Consider the following 18,571-nt stretch of genomic DNA (forward strand, 5'->3'; position numbering starts at 1 on the left):
TAAAATGTGTACCACTGTACTATGGAAAGCACTTGCTGTGCAATCCCAGTCCCCCCACACATTGTTGGTCTTTATTCTCAACAGAAGGAACAAGCAGCCCATCAAAATATTTCAAGGATTTGGTCCTTCCACTTCAGCCCTTTTAGCAATAACCCAAAACCACCCGTGCAACCAATTCATCTCTGAATGACCAGCATTTTAAAACTGTCAGTAATGCAGCATGAGGTACAATGATAGAATGGATTTATAATAAAATATTATCATTACCTTAATGTTCATCAAAGATCATTGAAAATAAAAACATTTTTATTAGCTAAATAGGTTGAATTGTCTAGAGAAAGCAGTGTGCTTTTACAGAGAATCAGAGTGGTCAGCTGGAAACAAACACCTGGCACTGGGTATTTCTAAGTCGTCCTCAGAACCTTAGCACTGACAACACAAATTAGCACAATATGATCTGAGAATGGGTGAACCAAAATTGTAGTAGAAATTAATGATGATTGCTTTCATTTTCAGTCTCTGGTGAAGAAATAATGACCCCCTGGTTGAAGTGGGGTTATTATTACCCCACACTTTTGTATAACTAGCATTATTCATTTGTAACTGTATTTAAATACATTGCAGATATTTTGTGGAAGAAACTGTTTGAAATACCCAGTCAGGATTACTGCATGTTGACAGGCTAATCAGCTCAACCCATCCATGCCAGCAACAATGTTCCTCTTAAATTTCCTCCTGTCTTTCTTCACGTAAATCTATCAGCGTGACTCTCTGCCCCTATCCCCATCGCATGTTTATGTAGCTTCTCCTAAAATACATCAAGTTTTTACAAATTATTTCCTACTCCTCAACACTCTTGGCCTCTGGTCATTTCTATACTTTGATAAGTGGCTGAGTGTGGGTGGCATGTTTAAAATTGAGAAGAATCTGCAGCGACTCAGGGAAATATCTTTTCACTGATCATATTGCCTTATGAAACTCTCCTGTACTAATCCACGCTCAGCCGCTGAATAAATTCCTGTTAAGAGCATCTACCCATCTTTGAGTCCAGAATTTCTTCAATGTTATTAGTACTTTAATTAAAAATGTCAGTAATTCACAACAAAAAAACACTAGAAGATAAGAACTTGAGTGGACCACCATGCCCCCCTCTAGACTGCCATGTCATTCAATATTATCATGGCTGGTGTGCACCAGGTACTACCCACCTTCTCTGCCAGTTCACCAGAGCCCTCAATGCCACAATATTTTAAAAGTATTATCTACTTCCAATAACATAGCCACAGCTATCCAGGGAAGAGAATTCTACAGATTCACCATAGAACATCTACCTTATCAGCAGTATTAGAAATGACTCCCTTTCCTCATTATCCCTCAACTGAAGCAATTAAGAGTCAAACACATTAATTGCTTAGAAACAATCACTAGACAAGACCAGCCCTGAAGAAGAGTCTCAGTCTGAAAGACTTATTCATTTCCATAGATGCCACCTGGCCTGCTAAGTTCCTCCATCATTTTGTGTGTGTTGCTTTGGATTTCCAGCATCTGCAGAAGCTCTTGTGTTTTAGATTAGACAAGACTAGATAGCGTTTCCTTCCCTATAGAGCATTAAGAACCAAATGGATTTTTGCAAGTTATGATGTTATTTTTACTAATAACTGCAAGTTTCTTTAATTGAATTTAAAATGTACCATAGTTGGATTTGAACTATGGCCCAGACCGCTGGACCCAAATCCAACGATTAAACAACATGACTGTCCATGTCATTCAGTTACTAGTTGATGCCCTTCCTGCAGCAGCACTAATTTTACCATTGCAGAGCAAACTATAAATAAGATCTAAACCGACAATTGGCCTAATTTTTCTCCAATCTTCGGCCATTTAGGCCAATATTAGGTCTTATCGAGGGAAAGGCAGGAAAATGGGGTTGAAAGGGATAATAAATCAGCCATCATCGGATGGTGGAGCGGACAATGGGCTGAATAGCCTAATTCTGCTCCTGTGCTTTCTGGTCTTACCAGGAAGAAGGCAGAATAAAACTCAGCTGAGCGGAAGGTGTACACTGCAGAGCAACTTCCTGGCATTACTTTAAAAACAAAAGCAACATTGAAATGGCTTATCTAGGCAAATCTATCTCAGCACAAGCATGTCTATCATTAAATTACCAGGCCTTTTTTTTTTAAAGAATTCTTTCTACATTTGGGTAACTTCATCCATTTCACAAAAGCTTGCCTGTATTTCACATGTTATGCAACCAATATCCAAATTTCCGTAGGTGACACAGTTCCAAGTCCAGGCCTCATCTCCCTGATTCACAGAAATCTAGCCCCATCTGCAAAGCCAGACTTCAAACAAAACAGAAGTAAATCATTTGGCTCATTGGCTCCATGTTCTCAGCAAGCAAACCCAACGGTCCCATTTTCTCTGCTCTCGTTTCTTTGCAATTGATTACACCTGTAATTCATTTTCTTTCATGTCCTCTAATTCCCATATGTGCCTTGATTCTTTTTCCCCAGTAGCTTACATTAAGTGGTAATTTACCACCACCAATTAGTCCACTGACATGACTTCTGGCAAGCTCTCCCTATACAATTCAACTGATTAATGACATTATCAATCAACATAATTTTCACCTTAGGCTGAAGGACCACTCTGTATTTTTGATGCTCTCCTCCAGGTTTAGTTTCTTCATCAGACTGCTCATCATAGCTCTCAAACTCACTGGAACTCCACCCTTCCTCCAGTGGATTTGGACTGATGCATCCCGTTTCTCGTTGTACATCTTCATAAATCAATTCATCCATCGGCACTGTGAGACGTAACATTTGGAGCACCATTGAATGATAACAGAAGCTGTGACATTATCAATAAGCTCTCCGTGGCATTTAAGTGAAAATAATTAACTACCAGACGCTTATCAAGAACACTGGGGAATTTTAAACAGGTGTTAGCCAGTAACTATTTTCATAAATGAATAGCTACAGATAGAATGCAAACTTAATACCATTACAAAAAGTAAGTCTACATTGATTGTGTTCTTGATAAAATTATACACGTGATAGTTAGCATTACGAACAATTTAAAAATTGATGATCAAGCAGGACCAAAATGGGCTTGTTGCGTCCCATTGAGAAAGTTCAGTATTGATGAGTATTTAAGGTTCAGTGTTCAAAGTGACTAATAGCACACACACTTGAAGGGACTGAAAATAATCCTTAGTCTGGTGCATGAAATGTGCAGTGTTGCATAGCACCTACCTTCTGAAATCTTTTTCCATGGAGGACACGTTAACATGGAAGGGAGCAAGTGAGGAGATTGCTGGAGTTTTGACAAGTTTCTTGTGTTCCCACTAGTATCAGGCGAAGTCCCGGAGGACTGGAGAGCAGTAAATATTGTGTCTTTGTTCAAGAAAGGAAATAGGGATCATTCCTGTTAATTATAGGCCAGTAAGCCTATGGGGAAGTTATTGGAGAGGATACTGAGGGATAGGGTTTATGCACATTTGGAAAGGCATGGCCTGCTTAGGGACAAACAGTATGACCTGTGCAGGGCAAGTCATGCCTTATAAACTTGATTGAGTTTTTTTTTTGAGAAGGCAACAAAGATTCAGAGAGCAAGGATGGAAGGCTGTCATTCTTCTGGCTGGAGAGCCATGACTCTCAATGCCCCGCAAGGATTAGAGCTGGGATATTGGTTGTCTGTAATATATATCAATGATTTAGATGAAAATGTAGATAGCTGGTTTACCAAATTTGCAGATGACACCAAGACTGTGGAATAGTGTAAAGGACCATCAAAGTGCAATATAGATCAGTTCCAGATATAGTGGCATATAGATCATTTATAGATATGGGCAGAGAAGTGGCAGGTGGAGTTTAATCTGGCAACTACGAGGTGCTGCACTTTGGGAGTTCAAAGGAAGGAGAAAATATACAACTAACGTTGGGCACATTGATAGCATTGAGATACAGAGAGATCTTGGGGCCAAGGTCCATAGTTCACTGAAAGTGGTTGAGACAACATATGGAATGTGAAGGGAATTCTTTCCTTCATTTGGAGGGGCACTGAGTACAAGGGCAAGGAAATCAAGCTGCAGCTGTAGAAAATTTTAGTCAGACCGCACTTACAGAGCACTGTGTGTAGTTCTGTTGCCCCTTTATAGGAAGGATGTGCAGACAGTGCAGAAGAGGCTTACCTGAAGGCTGCCTGGATTAGAGGGCATGAGCTACAAGGAAAGGTCGGATAAATTTGGGTTGTTTTCGTTAGAGTATCGGATGCTGAAGGGAGACCTGATAAGAGGTTTTCAAAATGACGGGATACATAGACAGTCAGGATCTGTTCAAACGCCAGAGGACACACTTGCAATATATTTATTTATTTAGATATGGCGTGGAATAGGCCCTTCCAGCCCTTCGAGCTTTGCACCGCCCAGCAATCCCCAATTTAATCCTAACCTAATCACAGGACAATTTACAACGACCAATTAACCTACCAACTGGTATGTCATTAGACTGTGGGAGGAAACTGGAACACAGGGAGGAGACCCTCGGGGAGAAGATACAAACTCCGTCCAAGCAGCATCGGGGGTCGAGATGGGGGAAGGTGAAGTTTAAGGTGACAAAAAGGGCTTCTGTTTTTTTTTAATAACACTCAGAGGTAGGTGCCTGGAATAGGGTAGTAGTGGGATCAGGCAGGTCAGTGGCATTTTACAGGATTACAGATGGACACTTGAATAAGAAGGGAATGGGTGGAGGGGATATGGCTGATAAACAGGAGGATATTGAATATATTGTAAATTGGCATCCTGATTGGCACAACATCATGAGCCAAATGACCTGTGTAGTGCTCGGTTTTAAGTTCATGAGAACATTCGGCAAGCACCACAGAGGGCGAATTTCAAGCCCCTGTTATTTACCACTTCACTACTCTACTTCTGGGTTATTGGTGACATAGGACTTGAAGAAGTAAATCACAAGAGGTACAAGGAAATTATTAGGTCAATACTTTAAAAAAAATGTAACATACAGTAAAAACTGTGCCCGGCTTTTGCCAAGTTCATGGATGAAAGCTGATACAAACAAGAGAAAATTTGCAGATGCTGGAAATCCAAGCAGCGCACACAAAATGCTGGAGGAACTCAGCAAACCAGGCAGTGTCTATGGAAAAGAGCACAGTCGATGTTTCGGGCCGAGACCCTTCATCAGGACTGGACAGAAAAGATGAGAGGTCAGAGTAAGAAGGTGGTGGGGGGGGGAGGCAGAGGGGAGGAAGAAATACAAGTAGTATGTGAAAAGTGAAACTGGAGTCGGGGGAGGGGTGAAGTAAAGAGTTGGGAAGTCAATACGTGAAAGAGATAAAGGGCTGGAGAAGGGGGAATCTAATAGGAGAGGACAGAAGACCATGGAAGAAAGGGAAGGGTAAGGAGATAAGGCGAGAGAGGGAAAGGGGGATGGGGAATGGTGAAGGGGTGGGAGGGTGGGCGATTACTGGAAGCTCGAGAAATCAATGTTTATGCCATCAGATTGGACGCTACCCCGACAAAATATAAGGTGTTGCTCCTCCAACCTGAATATGGCCTCATTGCAGCAGTAGAGGAGGCCATAAACTAACATGTCGGAATGGGAAGTGGAATAAGAATGGGTGGCCACTGGGAGATCCCACTTTTTCTGGTGGACATAGGTGCTCAGCGAAGTGGTCTCCCAATCTACGTCAGGTCTCACCAATATACAGGAGGCCACACTGGGAGCAGTAGACGACCCCATCAGACTCACAGGTGATGTGTTGCCTCACCCCGAAGGGCTGGTTGGGACCCTGAATGGTAGTGAGGGAGGTGGTGTAGGGGTAGGTGTAGCACTTGTTCCACTGATATAGCAATGAGCTCATGCATGTAATTGTCTACCAAAAGAACCAAACCAACATCAAAGCAGCACTCATGTGTTGTAGAACATGGGGATATGATCAGTTAAACTGTCAAGTGTCAATGATATCCTTCTTGATGCAAATCTGGAGATTGAAAGCAAGGAAAACAAGCCTATACACACGTGATAGAGCAAATTCCTACCCTGCTCCTGAGGAGATTGATCGTCATGGGCAACATCATCGTAGATTACATCAGCCTGCATATCCGGTGATATACAGGGAGTCACGACAGGCTGAGCTGAAAAGAGAGGCAGATAATTATTTAAAGTAGAGAATGACATTGTTGCAATCAATTTGAATAGCTGATGCATCTATTCCAATGACCCATGATATACACTTAACCATACATGCACAAGAGCAGGTGGAACTAACAGGAAATTAAAATTTATCCAAGTAGCTAATCCCAGTCATGCCTTCACTTAATTATTGGACATTTAGATTTTATTGGTATCAACTGAAGCTTTAGATTTATTTGATGTCTAATCCAAAAAAAATTACATTGGCGTAAACTGTTGTCTGCAGAAACAGTTTTGTTTGGAGGAAAATATGATTATGATGTATGTTTGTAATGTTGACAGACAATGCTAGCCAATACCTCCACCCTAGTGCCTCTACAGTACATGGGCTTCCCTCCACCTCTAGTACCAAATGGCCTTCCCTTCTTTCGCATGTGTATTGGCCTGAACCAGTACAGAGACTGTCAAATAGAGATAAAAAATTCAAGCTGCAGAAGGGGGCCCACTACTGACTAAACACAAAGCCATATTTCAACCAGTCCCCATTCTCCACTCCCAATTTGTTGACCTATGATTCAGGTCCTCCTGCAAGAACTTGCCAACTTTTGAGATGCACTAATTTATGCTCTACTTCCCTTTTTCTAAATTGCTGACTTTACATAAAGATACCACAGTGAAACAAGGAGGTTCCACTTTATACAAATAGCATTAAGCGCCGACTCGATCATACAATACAAAAAAAGGCATTTCCTAAGTGGATTTGAGTGAAATATCACAAGTCTACCATAGGAAACCAAAAAAAAACTTGGCATGATAGGAAAATGACAAGCCAGTAGAGGTTAATAGACGAGCTCGAAACATGTTCCAGAAAATCCTTTGCCTCTTCCCACAACTTGCATTGGCAGTGGCCTTGGCAGCAGGGTCACTCACAATTCCCAAAAATAGAAAGAGGGGGCAGACTTTTAAATGTAAAAAAAACTATGATCATGTGATAGAAAGGGCACACGGAGAAGTGGACAATTAATAGCTTTAAGTGAATGCAATTTAAACAAAATGTGATATATTAAAACCAAACAAGAGAATGAGCAGCCAATTTGTAAAATAGGGAGTGATAATGAAATAACCAAACATATTTGGCCATAATTTCAGATAGAAAAAAAAATTCATAGCCTAGTGCTGGCACAAAATGAAACTTGCAAGGAATTTAGACAAGGGAAAAAATAATTCAAGTAATTAAAATATTTTCAGAAGGAATTACTCAGAGTGATGCAACATAAGCATCTCATGCAAATAGGCAGAGAACAGGAAATAAAACTCAATGAACAAACACATACCGTTTCTATCACAGGCAGGGTAAAAATGGATCAGGACAGGGCATGTGACAGCTGCCATTTAAAATAAGACAGTGAGCAATTCAGTTAAAAATTAATGAGGAGATGTTTCACCACCCAAATTAACGAGTCTGCTGAGGCTACCCTCAGGTGGAGGAGCAAGGCCTTATATTCCTTCTGGGTAGCCTCCAACCTGATGGCATGAATATCAATTTCTCATTCCAGTTAAAGAAAAATCCCTCCCCCTTCTCTCTTCTTCTATTCTCCACTCTGGCCTCTTACCTCTTTTCATTTGCCTATCAACTCCCCCTGGTGCCTTTCCTCCTTCCCTTACTCCTATGGTCCAATCTCCTCTCCTAGCAGATTCCTTCTTCCCTGGCCCTTTACCTTTCCAACCCACCTGGCTTCACCCATCACCTTCCAGCTATCCTCCTTCCTCTACCCTCACCTTTTTACTTGGTATCTTCCTCCCCTGCCGTGAAGAAAGCCTCAGCCCAAAACGTCAACCGTTTATTTATTTCTAGAGATGCTGCCTGAGCTGCAGAGTCTCTCTCCCTCTCCCTGGATTTCCAGCATCTGCACACTTTCTCATGTTTATGATTTGTTGAAAATTAAACCTTATTTTTCAGAAATTCATAACATTGTGGCGACCCACTTTCTGGCACCCACAAACCGGCTCACGAAACAGCGCGCGCAGGCAGAGAGCCGGCAGCAAAAAGGGCGCCAGGCCATCTTCACCAGCAGGGGGAAAATCCCGCGCGCAGAAAGGGTCTGGGAATATGCATTCCCCACAGTAGTCCCGCCCAGGGAGGGCGGGAACGGGAAGGCTTTAAAGCGGGCCGCCAAGTTTGAATAAATCGCTTTCATCGCAACTCTAACTCACAGACTCCGTGTGGTTATTCTAGCGCTGTGTGTAGCACATCGCTACAATTGGTGACCCCGATGGCCCAAACGATATTTGGACCAGAGATGACCGACGCTGCATCTGTTCACGCAGTTTCGTTAAAACTGCCAAGCTTCTGGACGCTGCGACCCCATTTATGGTTCGAACAAGCAGAAGCACAATTCCACATTCGGCAGATAACCTCGGAGTCCACTCGCTACTACTACGTGCTGAGCTCCCTCGACCAGGAGACTGCTGCACAAGTTGAGGAGTTTATACAGTCGCCCCCGGAGGACGGCAAATACACAGCATTCAAAGCCCTGCTCATAAGGACTTTCGGACTCTCACGGCGCGAACGAGCACGCCGCTTAATGCACCTGGATGGTTTGGGAGACAGGCCGCCGTCAGCATTAATGAACGAGATGCTGGCCCTGGCTGAAGGACACAAACCCTGCCTCATGTTTGAGCAGGCGTTCCTAGAGCAACTGCCCGAGGACATATGCCTGCTGCTGTCCGACGCAGATTTCAGCAACCCCCGGGAGGTGGCGGCCCGAGCAGATGTGCTGTGGAATGCCAGGAAAGAGAGAGGGGCATCCGTCGCACAGATCACCAAGCCGCGTGCCCAACGACAGACCAGACCGGGCCCAGCAGCAGAGCCTACAAAATCCGGCGACGGGAGTGAGGAGCCCAACGAACAATGGTGTTTCTACCACCAGCGGTGGGGCACGGAGGCCCGCCGCTGCAGACCGCCCTGCAAATTCCCGGGAAACGCCAGGGCCAGCCGCCGCTGATGGCTACGGCGGCTGGCCATCAGGACAGCCTCCTGTACGTCTGGGACAAGCAGTCGGGACGCCGCTTTTTGGTCGACACCGGAGCGGAGATCAGTGTCTTACCTCCAACGAGTTACGACACCCGCAACAGAGAACCGGGACCCACCCTGAGGGCCGCTACTGGCAGCACAATACGAACCTACGGCACCCGCACGGTGCGGCTACAGTTCAGCTCCAGCCGGTTCACGTGGGACTTCACACTGGCCGCCATGGCCCAACCACTGCTGGGGGCAGATTTTCTACGAGCCCACAGCCTGCTGGTCGACTTGCAAGGGAAGCGATTAGTCCACGCCAAGACTTTTCAAACGTTCTCCCTGGGTGAAGCACAGTTGCCAGCCCCACACCTGGACTCCATCACGCTGTCCGACGATGAATTCACCAGGGTCCTGGCGGATTTCCCATCAGTACTGACACCGCAGTTCACGGCAGCCATGCCCAGACACGGAGTACAGCACCACATCCCGACCCAGGGACCACCCCTCCACGCCCGTGCTCGAAGGCTTCCCCCGGACAAGCTCCGACTGGCGAAGGAGGAGTTCAAGAAGATGGAGGAATTAGGGATCATACGACGGTCCGACAGCCCATGGGCCTCCCCCCTTCACATGGTGCCCAAGGCAACGGGGGGCTGGAGACCATGCGGTGACTACCGCAGACTGAACGAGGCTACAACGCCAGACCGCTACCCTGTGCCGCACATTCAAGACTTCGCAGCAAACCTACACGGCGCAAGGATCTTTTCCAAGGTAGACCTCGTCCGGGGATACCATCAAATCCCTGTACATCCAGACGACATCCCCAAAACAGCACTTATCACCCCGTTCGGACTTTTCGAATTCCTCCGAATGCCGTTTGGTCTAAAGAATGCCGCACAGACTTTCCAGCGGCTAATGGACGCGGTGGGAAGCGACCTGGACTTTGTATTTATCTATTTGGACGACATCCTCATAGCCAGCAGTAGTCGGCAGGAGCATCTGTCCCACCTCCGCCAGCTCTACTCCCGCCTGAGTGAATTCGGCCTTACAATCAATCCAGCCAAATGCCAGTTCGGACTCGACACCATCGACTTCATGGGCCACAGGATTACTAAAGACGGGGCAACCCCGCTGCCCGCCAAGGTAGACGCGGTCCGCCACTTCCCCCGACCCAACACAATCAAAGGCTTGCAGGAATTCGTGGGTATGGTGAATTTCTACCACCGTTGCCTCCCCTCAGCAGCCCGAACCATGCGCCCCTTGTTCACTCTAATGTCGGGTAAGGGCAAGGACATTACCTGGAACGAAGAGGCCGCAACCGCTTTCGTTAAAACCAAAGAAGCCTTGGCAAACGCCGCAATGCTAGTGCACCCCAGAACGGACGTTCCTACTGCCCTCACGGTGGACGCATCCAACACAGCAGTCGGTGGAGTGCTGCAACAACTCATCGAGGGTCGCTGGCAACCCCTGGCGTTCTTCAGCAAACACCTACGACCACCCGAACTCAAATACAGTGCTTTCGACCGGGAGCTATTGGCACTATACCTGGCAATCCGGCATTTCAGGTACTTCTTAGAAGGTAGGCCCTTCACCGCGTTCACAGACCACAAACCGCTTACCTTTGCGTTCACTAAGGTGTCCGACCCCTGGTCGTCCCGCCAGCAGCGACATCTGTCCTACATCTCCGAGTACACGACGGACATCCGGCATGTCTCTGGAAAGAACAATGTCGTGGCAGACGCACTTTCCAGACCTACCATACAGGCCCTGTCCCAGGGGGTGGACTATGCAGCGCTGGCAGAGGCACAGCAGGCAGACGCTGAGATCCCCAGTTACAGGACTGCAGTCTCCGGTTTGCAGCTCCAAGACCTCCCCATAGGCCCAGGTGAGAGGACCCTACTATGTGACGTAGCTACTGGCCAACCCCGCCCCGTCGTCCCAGCAGCCTGGCGCCGGCGGGTGTTCGAATCCATTCACAACTTAGCGCACCCCTCCATCAGGACAACTGTCCGGCTGGTCTCCAACAGGTTCGTGTGGCATGGACTTCGTAAACAGGTCAGTGAATGGGCCAAAACGAGTATGCAGTGCCAAACGGCCAAGGTGCAGCGGCACACCAAGGCTCCACCGCAGCAGTTCAAACCCACCCGCCGGAGGTTCGACCACATCCATGTGGATATCGTGGAGCCCCTGCCAGTGTCACGAGGAGCGCGGTACCTCCTAACTATGATAGACCGGTTCACCAGATGGCCAGAGGCAGTCCCGCTCAGCGACACCACCTCCGAATCCTGCGCCCAAGCACTGATCGCAACCTGGGTAGCACGCTTTGGGGTACCGGCCCACATTACCTCCGACAGGGGCGCCCAGTTCACCTCCAGCCTGTGGTCGGCTATGGCCAGACTTTTAGGAACACAGCTACACCACACAACTGCCTACCACCCACAGTCGAACGGACTAGTGGAGCGCTTCCACCGTCACCTGAAATCGGCTCTCATGGCCCGCCTGGAGGGGCCTAACTGGGTGGACAAACTTCCCTGGGTCCTGCTCGGAATCCGCACGGCGCCCAAAGAGGATCTACACACCTCGTCGGCTGAGTTGGTGTACGGCGCGCCCTGGTTGTCCCAGGAGAGTTCATACCAGCCCCAAGGGGGCAAGAGGAAGAACCCACAGCAGTCCTGGACAGACTACGGGAGAGGCTCGGTAACCTGGCCCCCATACCCACTTCACAGCACGGACAGAGCCCGACCTGCGTACCCAAAGACCTGCAGAACTGTAAGTTTCTTTTTGTACGACGGGGCGGACACCGGGCACCACTACAGCGGCCCTACGAGGGGCCGTTTAAGGTGATCAGGAACAACGGGTCCACGTTCGTGCTGGACATTGGGGGGAGAGAGGAGGTTTTCACGGTGGACCGACTCAAACTGGCCCATGTGGACTTGGCGCAACCGGTCCAGGCTCAGGCACCGCGGCGCAGGGGCAGACCTCCCAAACAGAGGCCGATCCAGACTGTGGACATTGGGGGAGGTATCGCCGGTTCTGGGGGGGGGGGGTTATGTGGCGACCCACTTTCTGGCACCCACGAACCGGCTCACGAAACAGCGCGCGCAGGCAGAGGGCCGGCAGCAAAAAGGGCGCCAGGCCATCTTCACCAGCAGGGGGAAAATCCCGCACGCAGAAAGGGTCTGGGAATATGCATTCCCCACAGTAGTCCCGCCCAGGGAGGGCGGGAACGGGAAGGCTTTAAAGCGGGCCGCGAAGTTTGAATAAATCTCTTTCATCGCAACTCTAACTCACCGACTCCGTGTGGTTATTCTAGCGCTGTGTGTAGCACATCGCTACAACATTGTATTTTTGACTTCTTACTCCAAATGCACTGTCAACTGTTTCTGTCATTGACCTGATGATATGAAAAACTCACTGCAGATGCATGACGGGGTAGGAAACTGTCTTCTGAGGAGCAACAGATGAAGTAAGATTCAGCAAGGGACAAATGTTGCTGTTTATGAAGCCAGATTTATTCCAAGCAATTATACCTCACAAAGGCAGGCAAATGATGCCAATGACAAAGTTTAATCAGACAGAAGTAGTATAGGGTGACAATAAGTACTCCTGTTTGAGTACTGTTGCGGGGGGGGGGGGCACAATTTACCTGCGGGAAGCAACAGTGGCCGTGCCTCCGGCACAGAGTCCGGCCCTATAGCTCAGAAGGGTAGGGAAAGGAAGAGGAGGGCAGTAGTAATAGGGGACTCAATCGTTAGGGGGTCAGATAGGCGATTCTGTGGACGCTGGCAGGAGACCCGGATGGTAGTTTGCCTCCCTGGTGCCAGGGTCCGGGATGTTTCTGATCGCGTCCAAGATTTCCTGAAGTGGGAGGGTGAGCAGCCAGAAGTCGTGGTACATATAGGTACCAATGACATAGGTAGGAAAAGGGAAGAGGTCCTGAAAGGAGAATATAGGGAGTTAGGAAGGGAGTTGAGAAGAAGGACTGCAAAGGTAGTAATCTCAGGATTACTGCCTGTGCTACACCACAGTGAGAGTAGGAATGGAATGAGGTGGAGGATAAATGCGTGGCTCAGGGATTGGAGCAGGGGGCAGGGATTCAAGTTTCTGGATCATTGGGACCTCTTTTGGGGCAGGTGTGACCTGTACAAAAAGGACGGGTTGCACTTGAATCTGAGGGGGACCAATATCCTGGCGGGGAGATTTGTGAAGGCTACTGGGGAGACTTTGAACTGGAATGGTTGGGGGGTGGGAATCAAATTGAGGAGAGGAGGTTAGTTCACAAATAGAGAAAGCTAATAGACAGTGAGTGAGGGAGGATAGGCAGGTGACAGAGAAGGGGAGCACTCAGACCGAAGATGGAGGGGAGAAGGAACAAAAAGAACAAAGTTGTTTGCACCATTAGGGATAAACAGAGAATGAGAGGTGGAGAGTTTCTTAAATGCATCTATTTTAATGCTAGGAGCATTGTAAGAAAAGTGGATGAGCTTAGAGCATGGATTGATACCTGGAAATATGATGTTGTTGCTATTAGTGAAACATGGTTGCAGGAAGGGTGTGATTGGCAACTAAATATTCCTGGATTTCATTGCTTCAGGTGTAATAGAATCGGAGGGGCAAGAGGGGGAGGTGTTGCATTGCTTGTCAGAGAAAATATTACAGTGGTGCTTTGGCAGGATAGATTAGAGGGCTCGTCTAGGGAACCTATTTGGGTGGAATTGAGGAATGGGAAAGGTGTAGTAATGCTTATAGGGATGTATTATAGACCACCTAAAGGGGAGCGAGAATTGGAGGAGCAAATTTGTAAGGAGATAGCAGATATTTGTAGTAAGCACAAGGTTGTGACTGTGGGAGATTTTAATTTTCCACACGTAGACTGGGAAGCCCATACTATAAAAGGGCTGGATGGTTTGGAGTTTGTAAAATGTGTGCAGGGTAGTTTTTTTTGCAGCAACACATAGAGGTCCAGTGATCACAATGCCATTAGTTTCAATATAATTATGGAGAAGAATAAGACTGGACCCTGGGTTGAGATTTTTAATTGGAGAAAGGCTAACTTTGAGGAGATGCGAAAGGATTTAGAAGGAGTGGATTGGGACAATTTGTTTTATGGGAAGGATGTAATAGAGAAATGGAGGTCATTTAAAGGTGAAATTTTGAGGGTATAGAATCTTTATGTTCCTGTTAGGTTGAAAGGAAAGGTTATAAGTTTGAAAGAGCCTTGGTTTTCAAGGGATATTGGAAACTTGGTTCAGAAGAAGAGAGATATCTACAATAAATATAGGCAGCATGGAGAAAATGAGGTGCTCGAGGAATATAAAGAATGTAAAAAGAATCTTAAGAAAGAAATTAGAAAAGCTAAAAGAAGATATGAGGTTGCTTTGGCAAGTAAGGTGAAAATAAATCCAAAGGGTTTCTACAGTTATATTAATAGCAAAAGGATAGTGAGGGATAAAATTGGTCCTTTAGAGAATCAGAGTGGACAGCTATGTGTGGAGCCAAAAGAGATGGGGGAGATTTTGAACAATTTCTTTTTTTTTGCTATTCACTAAGCAGAAGGATACTGAATTGTGTAAGGTAAGGGAAACAAGTAGGGTAGTTATGGAAACTATGATGATTAAAGAAGAGGAAGTACTGGTGCTTTTAAGGAATATAAAAGTGGATAAGTTTCCGGGTCCTGACAGGATATTCCCTAGGATCTCGAGGGAAGTTAGTGTAGAAATAGCAGGGGCTCTGACAGAAATATTTCAAATGTCATTAGAAACGGGGATGGTGCCGGAGGATTGGTGTATTGCTCATGTGGTTCCATTGTTTAAAAAGGGTTCTAAGAGTAAACCTAGCAATTATCGGCCTGTGAGTTTGACGTCAGTGGTGGGTAAATTGCTGCAAAGTATTCTAAGAGATGGTATATATAATTATCTGGATAGACAGGGTCTGATTAGGAACACTCAACATGGATTTGTGCGTGGAAGGTCATGTTTGACAAATCTTATTGAATTTTTTGAAGAGGTTACTAGAAAAATTGACGAGAGTAAAGCAGTGGATGTTGTCTATATGGACTTCAGTAAGGCCTTTGACAAGGTTCTACATGGAAGGTTAGTTAGGAAGGTTCAATCATTAGGTATTAATATTGAAGTAGTAGAATGGAATCAGCAGTGGCTGGATGGGAGATGCCAGAGACTAGTGGTGGATAACTGTTTGTCAGATTGGAGGCCGGTGACTAGTGGTGTGCCTCAGGGATCTGTACTGGGTCCAATGTTGTTTGTCATATATATTAATGATCTGGTAAATTGGATGAGTAAGTATGCAGATGATACTAAGATAGGTGGCATTGTGGATAATGAAGTAGTTTTTCAAAGCTTGCAAAGAGATTTAGGCCAGTTAGAAGAATGGGCTGAAAGATGGCAGATGGAGTTTAATGCTGATAAGTGTGAGGTGCTATATTTTGGTAGAACTAATCAAAATAGGACATACATGGTAAATGGTAGGGCATTGAGGAATGCAGTAGAACAGAGTGATCTAGGAATAATGGTGCATAGTTCCCTGAAGGTGGAATCTCATGTGGATAGGGTGGTGTAGAAAGCTTTTGGTATGCTGGCCTTTTTAGATCAGAGCATTGAGTATAGGAGTTGGGATCTAAATACTACTAAAACTCTCATGCCCTGTCTGTTTGTCACCTCCAATTAGCGCAAACGGTGCATTAGAGCAGCACTTTTTTTTTGGCTAAATTGAATTAAAATGCGCTTACTTACAGAATGCAAAGTTCAGGGTTATATATTCATATAATATTACTCATTCGCCAAAAATCAACGGGCTGCCTTTCACCCAAGACCCAATCGACCATCATGGAAATCGGGATGCCACAGCCCGACGCATGCACACGGCCAGCCTCAGCAGCTTCGAGGCTTTGGTGTTACTGCTTCCTATCTTCTGTCAAGCATTAGGGTAAAAATATATGGATAGCCTAATTATGCCGCGTGGAAAGAGAAGGGGGGCATTATGGTCAAGAGAGGACGCCAAACGTCATCGGGAAGCGGCAAGGAGAGATAGAGAACAACAATCGGATGAGGCCAGGGCCGCACGACTCCAGGATCAGAGAGTCAGGACAAAAAAGATGAGAGAAGACGAGACAGAGGAGGACAGGCATGTACGTCTCCAAAATGACAACAATAGGCACAGACGGAGGAGAGAACAAGAATCCGATCAGGCCAGGGCTGCACGACTCCAGAATCAGAGAGAAAGAACAAATGGTAGAAGAGATGAACAGACGAAGGATGAAAGGGCTGTGCATCTCCAGAATGACAAAAACAGGCAGAGAAGGAGGAGAGAGGAACAGACGGAGGAGAAAAGGAAAGATCAACTCGAGAATATGCAACACGGAGTAATTATTGCGAGAGCTGCTGAAGACGACAGTGGCCACTTTTGACGACAATACCTCAGCAGAGAAAGAGCAAGGTAAAATGCACGACTCGTATGCCATCACATTTCTGCTGAGGTTGGTTCGATGACGAGAGTATACCCTCACTATCGTGCCTTCCTATTCACTGGAGAAACCGCACACTTCTGCTGTATGAAGGGACAGGTCAAGATAGGCAATTTGCAGCCTCTACCTAATGAACTCCTCAATTTGTACAGCAATGATGAACCTATTGCAAATGAGTTCAGGAAGAACATCAGACAATACAATTGCCTCTTCCAAATGACATCCTTTGGTGCCAAAGAAGTCATTCCAACTAGGAATCGATGGAATCCTTCTGTGATTATTCAAGGCCAAATCCATCATTACATCGGCCTTTTAATTCCAGACCCGACCCAGCAAGCCCGATTCCTTTAAATTTACTTCATGGATACTTAATGTTCATTCTGGTCACATATTTGTCTTGCTATGCATCTTTGTTCTTTAATAAACTGAGTTTTTCTTCTTTAATTTCCAAATCAAAGAGATAGCAACAGCATTCAGGAAAATTTAATGTTCATTCTGGTCACATCAGACTGCACCATCCTTCTCTCAAAGGGTGCCCCAACGGGTCACCCATTATCCAGTGTAATGTTAAAATTGTCCAAGGCATTGGTGAGGCCAAATTTGGAGTATTGTGTACAATTCTGGTCACCGAATTATAGGAAAGATGTCAACAAAATAGAGAGAGTACAGAGGAGATTTACTAGAATGTTACCTGGGTTTCAGCACCTAAGTTACAGAGAAAGGTTGAACAAGTTAGGTCTTTATTCTTTGGAGCGTAGAAGGTTAAGGGGGGACTTGATAGAGGTATTTAAAATTATGAGGGGGATAGATAGAGTTGACGTGGATAGGCTTTTTCCATTGAGAGTAGGGGAGATTCAAACAAGAGGACATGAGTTGGGAGTTAAAGGGCAAAAGTTTAGGGGTAACACGAGGGAGAACTTCTTTACTCAGAGAGTGGTAGCTGTGTGGAACAAGCTTCCAGTAGAAGTGGTAGAGGCAGGTTTGATTTTGACACTTAAAAAAAACTGGAGAGGTATATGGACAGGAAAGGAAAGGAATGGAGGGCTATGGGCTGAGTGCAGGTAGATGGGACTAGGTGAGAGTAAGCGTTCGGCACGGACTAGAAGGGCCAAGATGGCCTGTATCCGTGCTGTAATTGTTATATGGTTATATGGTGTTAGAAGCCAGAGAATAATCATAAACACACGAAGATCACAGGCAGAGTTCGTACAATATGACTTGCATGAAAAAATAATAAAAGCTCAAATTATAGAAATATAACAAAAACAAAAAAAATTCTGTAAACACTCATGTTAGGCCACATTTGTATTCTGATGAAGGGTCTCTGACCTGAAATATTAACTGTTTCTCATTCTACATACCGCTTGGCCTGTTGAGTGTTTTTAGCACTTATGGTTTTTATATTAAAAACAAGTTGAGTTTGCAATTGAGCATAGTGGCAAGTGGTTTAAAAAATGTGGAGGAGGTCAAATTACCAGGGCCTTGGAAGACAAAAAAGGGTTATCCTGTTATTACAGGCTTCATCAAAACCTTTGCCTGTGTTATTGTCACACTAGATAGAATTCACACACCCACAGCTTCACGATTAGTTGGGAGGATATGAAATGTACGAGTGTTAGTCAATTTGCCTGAAGGGATCTAACTGTACTCAGAGTAGGCCTAGGTTGACTCAACTGTAAAGCTAATCATAAAGAATTGTTTCCACACAGGCATGGGCATGGTTTACTATTTTTCACATTTGTGAGAACTCAAGTCAAATCTAATTGACATTTGCTATATCTGTTGGTTTTGTATGCCCACTATCAAATATAAACCAGAAAATGAAAGTCATTTCACAGATTCATATTATTCAGAAAGTTAGAGGCACACAAAGAAAGGCAATAGTCAATATAAACAACAGTTACATTGTTAACCATCCCC

General features: G+C 45.6%; 1 protein-coding gene across 4 annotated transcripts in view; it reads right to left on the minus strand.

Moving 5' to 3' along the window:
- LOC134337913 (rho guanine nucleotide exchange factor 10-like protein) overlaps positions 1-18,571 on the minus strand; it is a 225,223-nt gene that overhangs the window by 91,847 nt on the left and 114,805 nt on the right. For all 4 annotated transcript variants that reach the window (XM_063033279.1, XM_063033278.1, XM_063033281.1 and 1 more), the window contains 2 exons: positions 6,062-6,157; positions 2,634-2,809 (listed from right to left, as the gene is read on the minus strand). In XM_063033279.1, coding sequence (XP_062889349.1) covers positions 2,634-2,809; positions 6,062-6,157 — 272 coding nt within the window. The remainder of the gene's footprint in view (positions 1-2,633; positions 2,810-6,061; positions 6,158-18,571) is intronic.

The sequence above is a fragment of the Mobula hypostoma genome, chromosome 25 (genome assembly GCF_963921235.1).
Source record: "Mobula hypostoma chromosome 25, sMobHyp1.1, whole genome shotgun sequence".
Taxonomy (NCBI): Eukaryota; Metazoa; Chordata; class Chondrichthyes; order Myliobatiformes; family Myliobatidae; genus Mobula; species Mobula hypostoma.